General features: G+C 48.4%; 1 protein-coding gene across 4 annotated transcripts; it reads left to right on the top strand.

The window, feature by feature from the left end:
* The first annotated feature begins 30 nt into the window (after nucleotides 1-30).
* On the top strand, nucleotides 31-11,592 carry DNPEP (aspartyl aminopeptidase). 4 transcript variants are annotated; one of them, XM_074313754.2, is made up of 15 exons: nucleotides 31-163; nucleotides 787-880; nucleotides 965-1,053; nucleotides 1,160-1,273; nucleotides 1,536-1,661; nucleotides 1,883-2,013; nucleotides 2,300-2,375; nucleotides 2,491-2,598; nucleotides 3,346-3,423; nucleotides 4,403-4,486; nucleotides 5,441-5,601; nucleotides 5,973-6,012; nucleotides 6,137-6,238; nucleotides 10,934-11,101; nucleotides 11,454-11,592. In XM_074313754.2, exons 1-15 carry the CDS (start codon nucleotides 158-160, stop codon nucleotides 11,502-11,504), a joined length of 1,428 nt encoding a protein of 475 aa, XP_074169855.1. In that variant the 5' UTR covers nucleotides 31-157; the 3' UTR covers nucleotides 11,505-11,592. The 4 variants fall into 4 exon arrangements, with proteins under 4 accessions (XP_074169855.1, XP_019597415.1, XP_019597413.1 ...); XM_019741856.3 differs by having other exon boundaries at nucleotides 2,300-2,411; XM_019741854.3 differs by lacking the exon at nucleotides 31-163 and adding an exon at nucleotides 550-690 and having other exon boundaries at nucleotides 2,300-2,411.
* Nucleotides 11,593-14,197: the final 2,605 nt, after the last annotated feature.

Genomic DNA, 14,197 nt, shown 5'->3' with positions numbered 1-14,197 from the left:
AGGGGGCGGGGAGGAAGACTCGAGGCGGGGCGAACGATGGGGGCGGGGCGGACGGTGAGGCCTGGAGCGGCGCTGCGCGGGGCCGAGCCAGCGGCAGGAGTGGGGGCGGGCCGACTGCAGGGCCCAGGTGGGCGGATACTAGCCGGTATCCGGGGCCATGCAGGTACGTGCCCACCGCTTGCCCCGCTCGAATTTCTAGCTCAGACCCGTTCCGGCGCCCGCTCGGGCCCAAGCTCAGCAGCACGCTGAGTGGGGTGGGGGCCGAGCCCGACCCAAAACGAAACCGAGAGCCTGGCCCGGAGTGACCTGACCTTCCTGGGGTTGGAAAAGGGTAGCCTGGGAGAGGCTGGGGTGGGGTGGGAACAAGGGATGGGGGGGGAGAGGTATTCCCTGGTAAACGGGGCTTTAGTTACAGAAGGGGGTCGCGCACGTGGTTCAGACCAGTTCAGAGTTAGGAGCCAGTTTGGGAGCTCAGAGTCCGGAACCCGACCCGGATTTCCCAGCCGGGCGGACACTTGGGGGTGGGACTTAGCGGGCGGGGCTAATGCTCGGACTAGGGGGCGGGGTGTCTTGGACGAGCTGGACTGGAAGCACCGTTGGGGTGATACTTTGGCTGGAAGGCACAAACTTTCAGCGGAGAGAGGTTCGGCCCGACATCTGCGTCTCTCTGTGGGAAAAGGGCAGAAACAGGTCTGAGCCTTGGATCGGTCACTTTGGGGGGTTGGGGTGGAAGTCCCTGGAGCCTGGATGATAGTCGGTGTTATTTAGAGCGCTCCCCTCTCCTAGGTGGCCATGAGCGGCAGGGCCCGCAAAGAGGCGGTGCAGGCCGCGGCCCGAGAACTCCTCAAGTTCATAAACAAGAGCCCCTCTCCTTTCCACGGTAAGTGACCAGGGCAGCGGAGGAGGGTGGGCGGGTGTGCCTCCTACCGGCTTCTGTCGCGGTGAAAGGGTTCTTTCTCTATAGTTGTTGCCGAGTGCCGCCTCCGCCTCCTCCAGGCTGGCTTCCATGAACTCAAGGAGACCGAGACCTGGGATATCAAGCCCGAGAGCAAGGTACTAGGGGTGGGGTAGAGACTGAAAGGCAGCTCCCTAGGCAAGGGACTCAAAGTCCCGTGTGCCAGCTGGCTGGCTAATCTAATTCAACAACCTCCCCCCCCAGTACTTTCTGACCAGGAACTCCTCCACCATCATCGCTTTTGCTGTGGGAGGCCAGTATGTTCCTGGCAACGGTTTCAGCCTCATTGGGGCCCACACAGACAGCCCCTGCCTCAGGGTGAGGAACTGGGCTGTTCTGGGATGGGGGAGGCATCAAAGGGGGAGAGAAGTGGGCAGAAGAGAGCTGGGAGGTACACATTGGGGGATCTATTCCTTGGAGCAGGGAAAAAGTTTTGTCTTCCCCTTCTTCACACTCTGGGTCCTTCTGTCACTAGTGTTCCTTCTATGTTACTTCGCTTGTGGATAGTCTGTCTCGTTTACAGATCATGTCGTGCAGCCTTCTCTGACTTCCCATTCCCATTCCCCGTCTTCACACTCAGGTAAAACGGCGATCACGTCGCAGCCAGGTGGGCTTCCTGCAGGTTGGTGTGGAGACCTATGGTGGTGGGATCTGGAGCACCTGGTTTGACCGTGACCTGACCTTGGCTGGACGCGTCATTGTCAAGGTAGTAATTGGGGTTGAACCTGGGAGGTTCTCAGCTTCAGCTACCTGAAGATTGATTGTCACCTTCCTTCAGAGGCCCTGTGGAGAGCCCTCCCCTGCAGGGAAGGGGGTGGGTAAGGGCAGTCCAGCTCAGAGGACCACCTTGGTTAGTCTGTGTGAAGTGGGAGCTTTAACTAACTGATTGGGAGGCACCCTGGGCTGACCCTGGCTGGTCGGCCACAGTGCCCTGTCTCAGACAGTCTGGAGCAGCGGCTGGTGCATGTGGACCGGCCCATTCTTCGCATCCCGCACCTGGCCATCCATCTGCAGCGAAATATCAATGAGAACTTTGGGCCCAACACGGAGATGCACTTGTGAGACTGGGCGAGGGCTGTGGTGACTGAGAGGGATGGGGTGTGGCCCTAGGTGACGGAATGGGCCCCAGTGGGACTTGGGAGATCACTATCTCATGGTGGCCACAGTCAGGTTCTGTGTTTGGGACCCACTTGATGTCCGAGGGTGCTCAACAATTCTGCCATTCGGGGGACGAATTGGGAATTAAAGGGCAAGGGCTGTTCCCCATCAGGAGATACCTGAGCTTAGGGGTACCCCACCCTGCTGTGCCCTCCCCACAATCCCTCCTCACTTGTCTCCCCACAGAGTTCCCATTCTTGCCACAGCAGTCCAGGAGGAGCTAGAGAAGGGGACTCCTGAGCCAGGGCCCCTCGATGCTGCAGTAAGACAGTCCCTTGTTCACAGGGAGGGTGAGCAGGTAGGGAAGGGACTGATCCCCTTAGGAGGGGAGAGGAGGAGAAGAGCAGAGCCTCCTCCCAGCACCCTCCGCCCTGCAGGATGCCCGGCACCACTCGGTCCTCCTGTCTGTTCTCTGTGCCGATCTGGGGCTGAGTCCTGAGGATATCGTGGAAATGGAGCTCTGCCTGGCAGACACCCAGCCTGCGGTGAGGAATGAGCATGAACTTCTGTGTGTGGGGGCGGAGCCTCGGGGACACCAGCCTGCCCCAGTATGTCCCCTGCAGCACTGTCAGCTCTGCCAGTCCGTCAGTACTCTCGTCCCCGTTCTCTGCAGTAGACACGCCTCCCCTTGTGTCCAGGACAGTGGTTCTCAAAAACGGCAGCTTCCTGCTCCAGCCCTGCCTCTTGGGGCTCTCTGGGGTGCGGCCTGGGAATTGGCTTTTCCACAGATTCCCCAGGAGTTTTTGCTAGAGTTGTTCCTGTCTCCTTTGACCCATCTTAGCTCTGAACCTCTGAGGGCAAGAGGGCTCCATATGGCCACCCTTTTTCTGGAGCCTGTCCGCAAGTCCCTGCCGGTTGCTGACAGTCGGAGATTGCTAAGACTTTGGATGTCTGATCCTGTTTGAATGTATACTGAGTTTCTGTGTCTTGGCTGGTGTCCTCCTCTCATTATTTCTTTAGCTTTTCTTGTGATCATTCAGCCCCTTTTCCTGTGCCACAGGAACTGGTCAGGAAGGGCAGGTCTCCACCGTTCTATCCCTCAGCTCCAGCCTAGCCCCATTCACCATTCTCTGCTCAGCTCTACACAGCAGGAGCATAGTCCAAAGCCAGGGGTCAGGGACAGGTTGTGCAAGGAACCAAGGAGGCAGCTTAAGCTAAAGTCCTTGGGCGCAGGGAGAAGCAGGTGAGTCAGGCATGGGACTAAAGGTCAGGCTGACTGTTTATCTTTCTAGGTCCTAGGTGGTGCCTTTGGGGAGTTCATCTTTTCCCCTCGACTGGACAATCTGCACAGCTGCTTCTGCGCCCTGCAGGTGAGCTGGGGCATCTCCGGGCAGCACACAGCACCAGGGCGACTGCCTCAAGCCCCAGCAGGTGGTGAGATAGGCTCTGGCCACCCCCACAGTCTGCTGGTGCTGGTGGACCATGCGGAGGGGCCTAAATACTGCAGCCTCAGCATCACTCTTCCACCACATCCTTGCACTGGCCTGGGGCCTGGGGCTGTGGTGAGGAAGGCTGAGAGGTTGTTTAGGGCACCATGGTGTCCTGTCCTGTTCCTGCTGCCTCTCTAAGTTACCCTTTACGAGGGAAAGGCCTTAGCAGCCCATCAGGCAGTATCATCCACTTCCTTCTGCTCCCCAGCCACCAGGCGTAAGCCCACCCAGCCTTCTCTTTGTGCTTTGGAATCTCAGTGGGGTGGTCTTCCTTCATCTTAGCCACCGTGATATTTTCACCTTCTTTCCACACTTGTCGGTTTCCTCTCTCTTCTATTATCCACGCCCCTCTATCTACCCTTTTCACACTTCTTCTCCCTTCCCCAGCCTGTTCTTGGAGACAGGCTTTGGGCTGTCATTGAGACCAGAGCCAGACCTGGGACTCATCCGCCTCTGCTGCCAACCAGCCAGTTACAGCTCCTCGATGAAGCCACAGTCCCCTCCTTGGACCCTCCTCTTTTCATGGAGGCCAATTAGTTTGCCTGATCATGTATTCCTTTTGACTTGACGGGATTCTCAGCCCTTCCCCTCCACCTTCCACGTCCTCCTGCCTTTTGCATGGGAAGGTATGGGAGAAGAACACCCAGAGGGTGGCTTCTCCCATCCCGTTGGAAAGGTCCCCCACTCCCCTTTGCCAGGCAGTGCCCCCTGAGATGAAGGCCAGTGAAAGCCTAAGCCTGCTTCCATCTGGCCATGATGACAGCAGGTGGGCGGGGATGGGCACCTCCAAGGTGTTGGTGGGCTGAGTTATGAAAGCAGGAGGGGTGAGGGTGATACTCTTAATCCATCTCCAAACTAGGCCTTGATCGATTCCTGTGCAGCCCCTGGCTCCCTGGCCACAGATCCCCACGTGCGCATGGTTGCCCTCTATGACAACGAAGAGGTACACGGAGGGCTCTGGGGAGGGTCCCCTCTGGGGAGTCTTTCATGGCCAGCCTGAGCCAGGCACCCACTGTGAGCCAGCGGGGCAGATGCTGTCTGTGCTCCCTTAGCACTTGGTCCCCACTGGCGCAGCATTTATCTGCCCCTGCCTCTGGTGTGACCATACCTCCCATATTTTTCTGTGTGCCACATGGTGAGCTGCTGGAGGACAAGACTGCCCTTTCCTCCTCAAAGCTCCAGGGCTCAGCACATGATGGGTCCTCATGCCTGCTTACGTTAGGGTGCAGTCGTAAGGGAGCTTGAACAGCTGGGTAGGTTGCCGTCGTGTAACTCCACCAGTCAATTAGCAGTTTAGGACAGGTCTCTGCCATCCTGAACACCTGGCTTCCATCTCAGGATCCAGCATGGCTGTTCCAGCTCATGCCATCATGTCTCTACTGAGTTAGTAGGAAGGGAGAAAGGGCACAGGGGGAGTGTGTGGCCATCCTTTTAAGGGCATGACCCAAAGGTGGCATTTATCACTGCCTGCATTCCACAGAACTTAGCATGGCTGTGTTTAGCTGCAAGGGAAGCTGGGAATGTCATCTCTAGCTGGGTAATTATGTGCTTAGCTGTAACTTGGGGGTTCTGTTATAGAAGATATCATGGACAATTAGCGGTCTCTGTCACATGCATAAAAGAGGATTGGCCTTTGTGGTAGGGCATCTCTGCTGAGCCCCGGATAAAATGAGGGTCAGGGGAGAAGGCAGGCAGGCAGTGCAGAGTGCTGATTTCTTTTCCCGAGATGACAGGATTATTTGGCCCCAGTCCACCTTCAGGTGTTTTTGTGGCACAGGGTTGGGGAAGTTGATAACACCCCACATTCCTCACCCACTGACTCAGTGGGGTTCTGGGCTAGCGTGGGAATTGGGCCCCTCAGCCCAGACCCCCAGAGCCAGGTCTCTGCTATTGCCAGGTGGGGTCTGAAAGCGCCCAGGGGGCACAGTCGCTGTTGACGGAGCTGGTGCTGCGGCGGATCTCAGCCTCACCCCAGCACCTGACAGCCTTCGAGGAAGCCATACCCAAGTCCTTTATGATCAGTGCAGATATGGCCCATGCCGTGCACCCCAACTACCTGTGAGTGTACCGTGCCTGTTCTCACACAGCTGGAGCCCCGGGCGTAACCCTGGCCTTCAGCCCTTCCCTCTTCCCCTTCTTCATGCAACTGGGAGGTTCAGTGTGGGCTTCCTTTGACTATTCCAAGGCCCAGCTTGGTCAAAGCCATGGAATGCCAAACCCACTTATGTTGAACAGGCCCTACCTGCAAACTTATTTCCATATATTGCTAGAGGCTGCCTGGAACACTGTTTAGCATAACTGTGGTCCTGTTGGGCTATGTGGGAAAGCATGCCGTGATCCATTAGTGATGTCTGTTGTGGGAGAGGTGAGAGGTGTTGACAGGCCCACCTCACGTTTGTCATCACTGGCCCTTAATCTGTCTCCTACAGGGACAAGCATGAGGAGAACCATCGGCCTTTATTCCATAAGGTGAGGTGCTCCTGTTTCTCCTTGGGGACTTGGAAGCCTGGCTGGTTCTGGGCCCCATCTCATTCCCTCTGGGCCTCTCATCCATCTCTGCCTCCCCCTCGATTCTTGGTTTCCCTCTCCCCAGGGCCCTGTGATCAAGGTGAACACCAATCAACGCTATGCCTCAAATGTAGTTTCAGAGGCCCTGATCCGCAAGTTGGCCAACAATGTCGGGGTGCCCCTGCAGGTGAGAGTGGGCCCTGCCTGGGAAGCACGGGGAACACAGGCAGATGGGCCTCCAATGTGGGGGGAGCCTGGTAGATAACCTTTAGTGGAGGGGGTCCCAGTAGAGAGAGGAAAGCGGGTTTTGGATATAGGCAGAGCTGGTATCAATGCTCGTTGTGCTGTGGTGCTAGCCCTGTGACATTGGACTAGTCCCCTAATTTCTCTGAGTCTCAGTTTCTGTAAAATGGGGGTAATAACAATGCCTATTCTGTTGGATTTCTGTGAGGATTAAAGGTAGGGTGCTCATGGCACACCCAGCTCTCCTGTGCCTCTGACACAGCCTGGGGGCTTCCAGAAGGGAATTTCAGGGCGGGGGGGCTTGGAACTCCAACTGCTCCTTTTCATTCTGCCTTGGTAATGGCCCATCTAGGCCATAGGTGCAGGTGTAGACGCAGGTATCCCTCGGAGATGTTGTGGTTTGGTTCAGACCACCGCAATAAAGTGAATACAGCAAGTCACACAAATCTTTTGGTTTCCCAGTGCATATAAAGGTTACGTTTACACTATATTGCATTATAGCATTATGTCAAAAAATAACATATATACCGTAATTTAAAAATGCTTTGTTGTTAAAAAAAGGCTAACCGTCACCTGAGTCTTCAGTAAGTCACAATCTTTTTCTGGTGGAGAGTCGCCTCGATGTTGATGCCCGCTGGCTTAATCAGGGTTGTGGCTGTATCACAAGATTGCAGCAGTTCAGTCATATCTTCAGTTTACTTGCTCTTCTCACCACATCTGCAGTTACTTCCTCCACTGAAGTCTTGAGGCCCTCAGGGTCATCACTGAGGGTTGGAATCCTTCCAAACTCCAAAGTGTTGACATTTTGACCTCTTCCCATGAATCACAAGTGTTCTTAATGGCATCTAGAATGGTGAATCCTTTTCAAACCAAAGATGGTTTTCAATTACTTTGCCCAAATCCATCAGAGGAATCATCATGGCAGCTGTAGCTCTACAAAATGTATTTCTTAAACAATAAGACTTGAATGTTGAAATGACTCCTTGAACCACGTGCTTCAGAATGGATGTTGTGTTAGCAGGCATGAAAACATTAATTCCATTGTCCATCTCCATCAGAGCTCTTGGGTAACCAGGTGCATTGTTAACAAGTAGTAATATTTTGAAAGGATTTTTGTTTTCTGAGCAATAGGTCTCAACAGTGGGCTTCAGATACTCAGTAAACCATGTTGTAAATAGATGTGCTTTCAGCCAGCCTTTATTGTTCCATTTCTAGAGCCCAGGCAGAGTTGATTTAGCATAATTCTTAAAGGCCCTAGGACTTGAAGCGTGGACTTCAACTCAAAGTTACAGCTGCATTAGCCCCTAAGAAGAGAGTCAGCCTGTCCTTTGAAGCCAGGCATTGACTTCTCCTCTCTAACTGTGAAAGTCCTAGATGGTGTCTTCCAATATAAGCTGGTTTGTTTACATTGAAACTCTGTTCAGTATAGCCACCTCTATTAATTATCTTAACTAACCTTCTGGAGAACTTGCTGCAGCTTCTGCACCAGCACTTGCTGCTTTAGCTTGCATGTTCATGTAACAGGGATGGCTTCTTTCCTTAAACCTCATGAACCAACCTCCGCTAGCTCCAAACTTTTCTTCTGCAGCTCCCTCACCTCTCAGCTTTCATAGAATTGAAGATAGTTAGAGCCTTGCTTTGGATTAGGCTTTGGCTTAAGGGAATGTTGTAGCTGGTTTGATCTATCCAGACCGGTAAAACTTGCTCCATATCAGCAATAAGGCTATTTTGCTTTCTTATCACTAGTGTGTTTACTGGATAGCACTTTTAATTTCCTTCAAAAACTTTTCCTTTGCATTCACAACTTGGCTAACTGGTGCAAGAGGCCTAGCTTTGGCCTGTCTTGGCTTTCGACATGCCTTCCTCACTAAGCTTAGTTATTTCCAGCTTTTGATTTAAAGTCAGAGTTGTGTGACTTTTGCTTTCGCTTGACTAATTAGAGGTCATTGTAGGGTTATTAATTGGCATAATTTCAATATTGTTGTGTCTTGAGGAATCAGGAGGCCTGAATAGAGAGAGAGAGAGAGAGAAAGAGGAACGAACTGCTGGTTGGTGGAGCAGTCAGAACACAGACATTTGTCAGTTAAGTTCACCCTCTTATATGGGGCGTGGTTCTTGGTGCCCTGAAACAATTACATTAGTTAACATCAAAGATTACTGATCACAAATCACCGTAACAAATATAAAAATAATGAAAAAGCTTGAAATATTGTGAGAATTACCAAAATGTGACAGAGACATGAAGTGAGCCAATGCTATTGGAAAAATGAAGCCAATAGATTTGCTCAACTCAGGGTTGCTGCAAACCTTCAATCTGTAAAAAAAAAAAAAAGTGCAAAATAAGATGCAAAGTATACCTTTGTAGAGAGAGAGAGAGAGAGAGAGAGAGAGATAGATTAGATTAGATAGATTAGATAGATGATAGACATGTAGGTAGATAGATAGAGGCAGGCAGCTATGGGCAAGTCGGGGGGGGAGAGCATCCCGGCCAGAGGGAACGAGTTCAAAGGCCCCAAGGGAGGCAGCGGTGAATTTGGTCTGTCAGGAGGGGACAGGGCCAGATCTAGGGAGAAAGCAGGGGAGGGAGGTGAAGACGCCATCATGCAGGGACTCCTAGGCCAGGGAAGCTGTTTGGATTTCCTTCTGAGACAGTGGGAAGACATTGGGAGGTTTTTCTTTAATAACTTATGGCAAAAGTAGGACATGTGTACTTTAGAAAATACAAATAGAAATAAGAAAATAAAACATGAATCCCCAGAGATTTATGTATATTTTTCCAGATATTTTTCTGTTTATATACTTAACACACTGTTTTAAGAAATGAAATCTTGGATGTAGTTTTAGCTTCTTCTTTTCACTCAGTACACTTCCTTTTTCTATTCCAGTAAGTTTTTATTTGAGCACATTTATATCTCATCTAATCTTTCAGTTTTCCCCACTTGTCCCCAAAATAATTTTTACAGTTGTTTGTGCCAACTTAATATCCAGTTCAGGACCACATGTTATATCTGGTTGATATGTTGCTTAAATGTCTTTTAATGTAGCACACTCCCCCTCCTTTTATTATTGTTATCATTATTATTTTTATTTTTAATAATATTGACTTTGGGGCTTGTTGAAGAAACCGGGCTGATCATCCCGTGTAATTCTCGCTTTCTGAATTTGCTGGTTGCTTCTTCACGGTGTTGTTCAGCTTGTGCGTCTAGCTTCTGTATTTCCTGTAACCTGAATTCATATCTAAAGTCTTGATGGATTCAAGTTAAACATTTTTGGCCAGAAGACATCATGGCTGGTGTGTCCTTCACATTGTATCATACAACTGTTATCTGTGTGATCCACCTTTGGCAATGATAAAATTGACCGCTGGATTGGGGGTGCTCTCCAATCCCTCCATCAGATGGGGGTTTTCCTTGTTGGACTGGACAGTAAACCTGTATGAGCGATGAGTCCCCATCAACCAGACATCTAAAGGTTTTAATCCCATTTGATAATCCTTGCCTAAATCAATAATTTCATTAGAGTTTACTGAAAACCACTCCTCCTCCCCCCGTTCATCCCTTCTACATTTCATTTCTTTTACATTTATTAGCTGCCATTGTTCTGTGAAGTGAAACTTTTCTCCCATCAACGAGTGCAATTTGGTTATCATGAAGTACGGTTCCCACTAGAAAGACAGGATAAATGCTCATTCTTTTCCTTTAATAACCAGTTTTCAAGGTGATGTGTTTTAATAGCCTCCTCAAATGGTGACAACTAGGGTGTTTTTTTTCTTTTCCTTTTCTGACTGTCATAAAATCATAGATTTTCATTGTTTCAATGTTATCTGATGCACCACATTCATTTTATTTCATCCTCAAATTGTCATAACTGAGCAGTGGGAGCCCTTTCAGTGCAACTCCTGTGTCCTTTGACATGACTCTTGGAAGTTTTCTTGCTTTTTGGCACAATAAGAAATTGCAGGCTCAGCTTGTTCATGTCTCTCCCTTCACTTGGTAGCGTTTGAAGTATAATGATATTAGAGACCATGGTCTGGCACCATGAGTGTTTGTTGTTATTGAGGGGATGGGGGCATAGCTAGGAAAAAGGATATGTATTTTGAAAATCTTTAGTACTATAATTCTTATTTTAAAAATAACAATAGTTATTCATTTATTTGATTTTATAATTGTTTTCCTTTACACTGAAAATCTTGATATCTAACATAATTTTCTTATCTTTTTAATGTCAATAGCAATATTTTAAAAAACACTGAAACTACTGGGTGATTTTCCTTGGTGTGTGTATGGGGTGGGGGTGGTGAGTATGTATTAAGCAAGAGGGTGGCATAAAGGATACTTTTTTTTGTCCTCTTGCCTGCTATGTGGAGAATGGATTCTTTATGGGAGACAAGATGGTGGTAGCTGGAAATAGGGTGGTGTAGTGTACATGGAGAGACTAGGACAAATTCAGAATATACTGTCCTTTGGGCCTGCGATTTAATGTTGGTTTTGTGATTTTATGCTGATCCCATGCACGCTCTGAGGGGGTAGAAGTGGACTGTCTGCCAGGCGGCTTTCAGCCCTGCAGTTGTAAGGTGACTTCCTCCTTGGCCTGCATGAGCACATACTACATGTTGCTCGTGACCCTCTTCTTTCCCCAGGATCTCATGGTCCGGAATGACTCCCCCTGCGGGACCACCATTGGACCTATCTTGGCTTCTCGGCTGGGGCTGCGCGTACTGGATTTAGGCAGCCCCCAGCTGGCCATGCACTCCATCCGGGAGACAGCCTGCACCACAGGAGTACTGCAGACCCTCACCCTCTTCAAGGTGATTCAGCTGGGCTCCTTCCCCCTCTAGTACCTGGATTGGTTGCTAGTGCAACATCGCCATCCATCACTAAGTGGATGGCCTAGGTGATGGGGCTGGTTGTGTTGGTGCCACCAGGTAGAAAAAGAAGGATCCCCCTTCTTCTCAAGGCGCAGGGGCCCTGATCAGCCCCCAGAAGACAATGAGGGGACAGAGAAGGGATCGAGCGGGGATGGGAAGACGGGGGCTGTTGTCAAGTGTGGGTGAAGCAACTACGCTTGTCTTGCTGGGGCCTGTGTTGGCAGGAAACGAGTGGTGGGGCATCCGCATCTCGTCTCCACTGATTCCAGATCCCATGTGCCTCCCATTTCAGGGCTTCTTTGAGCTCTTCCCGTCTCTGAGCCGTAACCTCTTGGTGGATTGAGGCCTCTTGGAAACACTGCTCTTGCACTTGAGAGGGGAAGTTCTCAGCTGAGCCGAAGCTGGATTATTAAAGTGGATTTTCACACAAACTCATGCTGTTGTGCTTATTTGGCGATTGGAGGAGTGGGAGTTCAGCCTGACTTAAACCTCTGGAACCAGAACAGACGGGGTGGGGTGGGGTGCAGGTAGAGAAGACCCCAGCACTTGGGGGTTGATGGCGGCCTGATTTCCAATCTCTTTTCTGTAAACTCATGCCTGCAGTGGTCAAAGGGTAGGTAGATCCACAGTGGGAAGGTCATTTCTCCCATCTTCTGTCCGTCCTCTTGGGAAGTGGCCTCAATGCTCTTCCCTACTTCCATCCCAGAATAGTCCTGAAGCCTAGCTCAGCCCTCTGAGGTCTCAGGACTTAACATTAGCCCCACCTGCTCTGTCCCCAAGCTGCCCTGGGCTGCCCAGACTGTCTCTCACCCTCATCCCTCCCCGCCCCTCCCAGGCACTGCAAAGAGAAGGGTACAGGCTGGGCTTCAGCATCACCCTGCATCAGCCAGTTCACTTGTCAGCAGCTGCTGCTGTTACTTGATAATCTATTACCAGGGAAAACAATTATCACTGAAAAAATCAAAATGGGAAAAATCACAGTCGCCTTAAAAACTCTTCCATCAAAATAATTGCACTAACCAGTGTTGTTCCAATTTTCTGGATAAAAATTTATATATAAATAGGACCCAAGATTTTTAACCACTTAATATGATGCATAAAACAATAATAATGCTTGTGGGGTTTAAGATAACTAGGTTTACATAAACTATGACCACAATAGCATCAAACTCAGGAGAAGCCAACAGGTTCAGGTGTACCAAGGTTCTTGCAATGTCCAGGAAGAGAATGAAGGAATACTATGAAGTCAAGAATATATACTGTAATTTTTAGGAAAACCATTAAAAGAATTTTAAGAGTTTATAGCTTCTGTTATGGGTTGAATTGTGTCCCCCGAAAAGATGTTGAAATCCTAACCCGGGTACCTGTCAGTGTGATTTTATTTGGAAATAGGGGTGTTTGCTAAAGATCAAGATGAGGTCATCAGAGTGGGCCCGAATCCAGTATGACTGTCCTTACGAAAGGGAAATTTGGACACAGACATGCACAGAGGGAAGAAGAGACGAAGACGTGGAGAGTGCCGTGTGAAAAGGGCATTGGCCAGCTGGGGGCTGCTTCTACAAGCCAAGGAATGCCAAAGATCATTGGTAAACCACCAGAAACTGGAAGGGGCAAGGAGCTTTCCCTACAGGTTTCAGAGGAACATGATGACCCTACCGACAACTGGCTTTCTGAATTCTAGCCTCCAGAACTCTTAAGACAAATTTCTACTGTTTTAAACCACCCAGTAGTTTGGTATTTTGTTACAGCAGCCCTGGGAAACAAATACAACTTCAAACTAATTGAGTGGGGAAAATGGGATAATAAAAAATAATCAGCCCATTCTGCAACTTCAAATGGTTCAGCAAAACCATATTATGTACATATATGTAGGTAATAAAGTAAAATGGATTGAATCCAGGTCAAAAAGTATTGACTTGAGGTGGAGAGATGGGTGTTCATTGTACTATTCTTTCAAATTTTTTGTATGTTTGAACATTTTTATACTAAAATTGTGGGGATAATTTTTTAAAAATTCAAAAGGGGGAGCAATGAGGAAGGTGAAGCAATAGAAAGCACTAAGGTGGCAGACTGAAACTCAAATATACCTAGTTATATATAACATTCCAAATAAGTGGACTAATTATATCTCAATAAGTTTGTTATTTAAAAAAAAAAGAATAAGTGAACTAAGTATTTCAGTTAAAATACAAAGATTGTCAGACTCAACATAAAAAATTATAGCTGTTTACAAGAGACACACCTAAAATAAGATACAGAAGGTTGACAAAACATTACTATAGATTTGTTGGTTTTTGAATTCCACAAATTTCATATATGTAACCGTATACTCTTTTTGTACAGATTCTTTTCCCCCCAAATGTGTCAGGCTGTTGATCAACATAATTACTTTTGAGATTTATGTTGTTGCATGTGGAAGTAGTTATCTTTTTTATCGCTGAATGTTATTTCTTTATGTGAATACACCATGATTTTTTTTTTTTTTATCCTGATGACATTTGGGTTGCTTTCAGTGTTTGACTATGATGAATAAAGTTCTTAGGAACATTCTTATACCAGTATATTTGTATATAAATACTCATTACTCTTGGATAGATACCTACGAGAATTGCTAGGTTATAGAGTAGATGCACATTTAGCCTTATAAGAAATGGCCAAACAATTTTACAAAGTGGCTATGCATTTTACTCACCCACCAGAAATATATCAAAATTCCAGTTGCTCTACACCCTCAACACTTGGTATTGTCAATAAGAAAAGTCAGACATCTAAACTTCCAAAAAATAAAAGAGGAAAGAACACCAATATTACCCTGATAACAAAACTAGACAAAGACATCCTTTATGAATATGGGGGTTGGGGAACAAAATGTATACACAGGACTTGTATTCATCTTTTGTCACGGGTATATATTGAGTACAATTACAATTTTAATAGTTTTTTCCTTTCTTAAAATGCGTATACATTTTTTTGGCACCCTCTGTAAATGCAGACATTCTCAACAAAATAGCAAACTGAATGCAGCAACAAGTAAGG

Source organism: Rhinolophus sinicus, chromosome 17 (assembly GCF_057876585.1).
Source record: "Rhinolophus sinicus isolate RSI-liver-muscle chromosome 17, RSI-T2T, whole genome shotgun sequence".
Classification (NCBI taxonomy): domain Eukaryota; kingdom Metazoa; phylum Chordata; class Mammalia; order Chiroptera; family Rhinolophidae; genus Rhinolophus; species Rhinolophus sinicus.
The sequence above is the reverse complement of the archived record's forward strand: the minus strand, read 5'-3'. Positions and strand labels throughout refer to the sequence as shown.

What these genes read in the sequence shown, in the direction of transcription:
- DNPEP (XM_019741856.3), top strand. An exon ending in ATATCAAGCCCGAGAGCAAG is followed by an intron (nt 1,054 to 1,159) that starts GTACTAGGGGTG and finishes CTCCCCCCCCAG; the next exon opens with TACTTTCTGACCAGGAACTC. An exon ending in TTCACAGGGAGGGTGAGCAG is followed by an intron (nt 2,412 to 2,490) that starts GTAGGGAAGGGA and finishes TCCGCCCTGCAG; the next exon opens with GATGCCCGGCACCACTCGGT.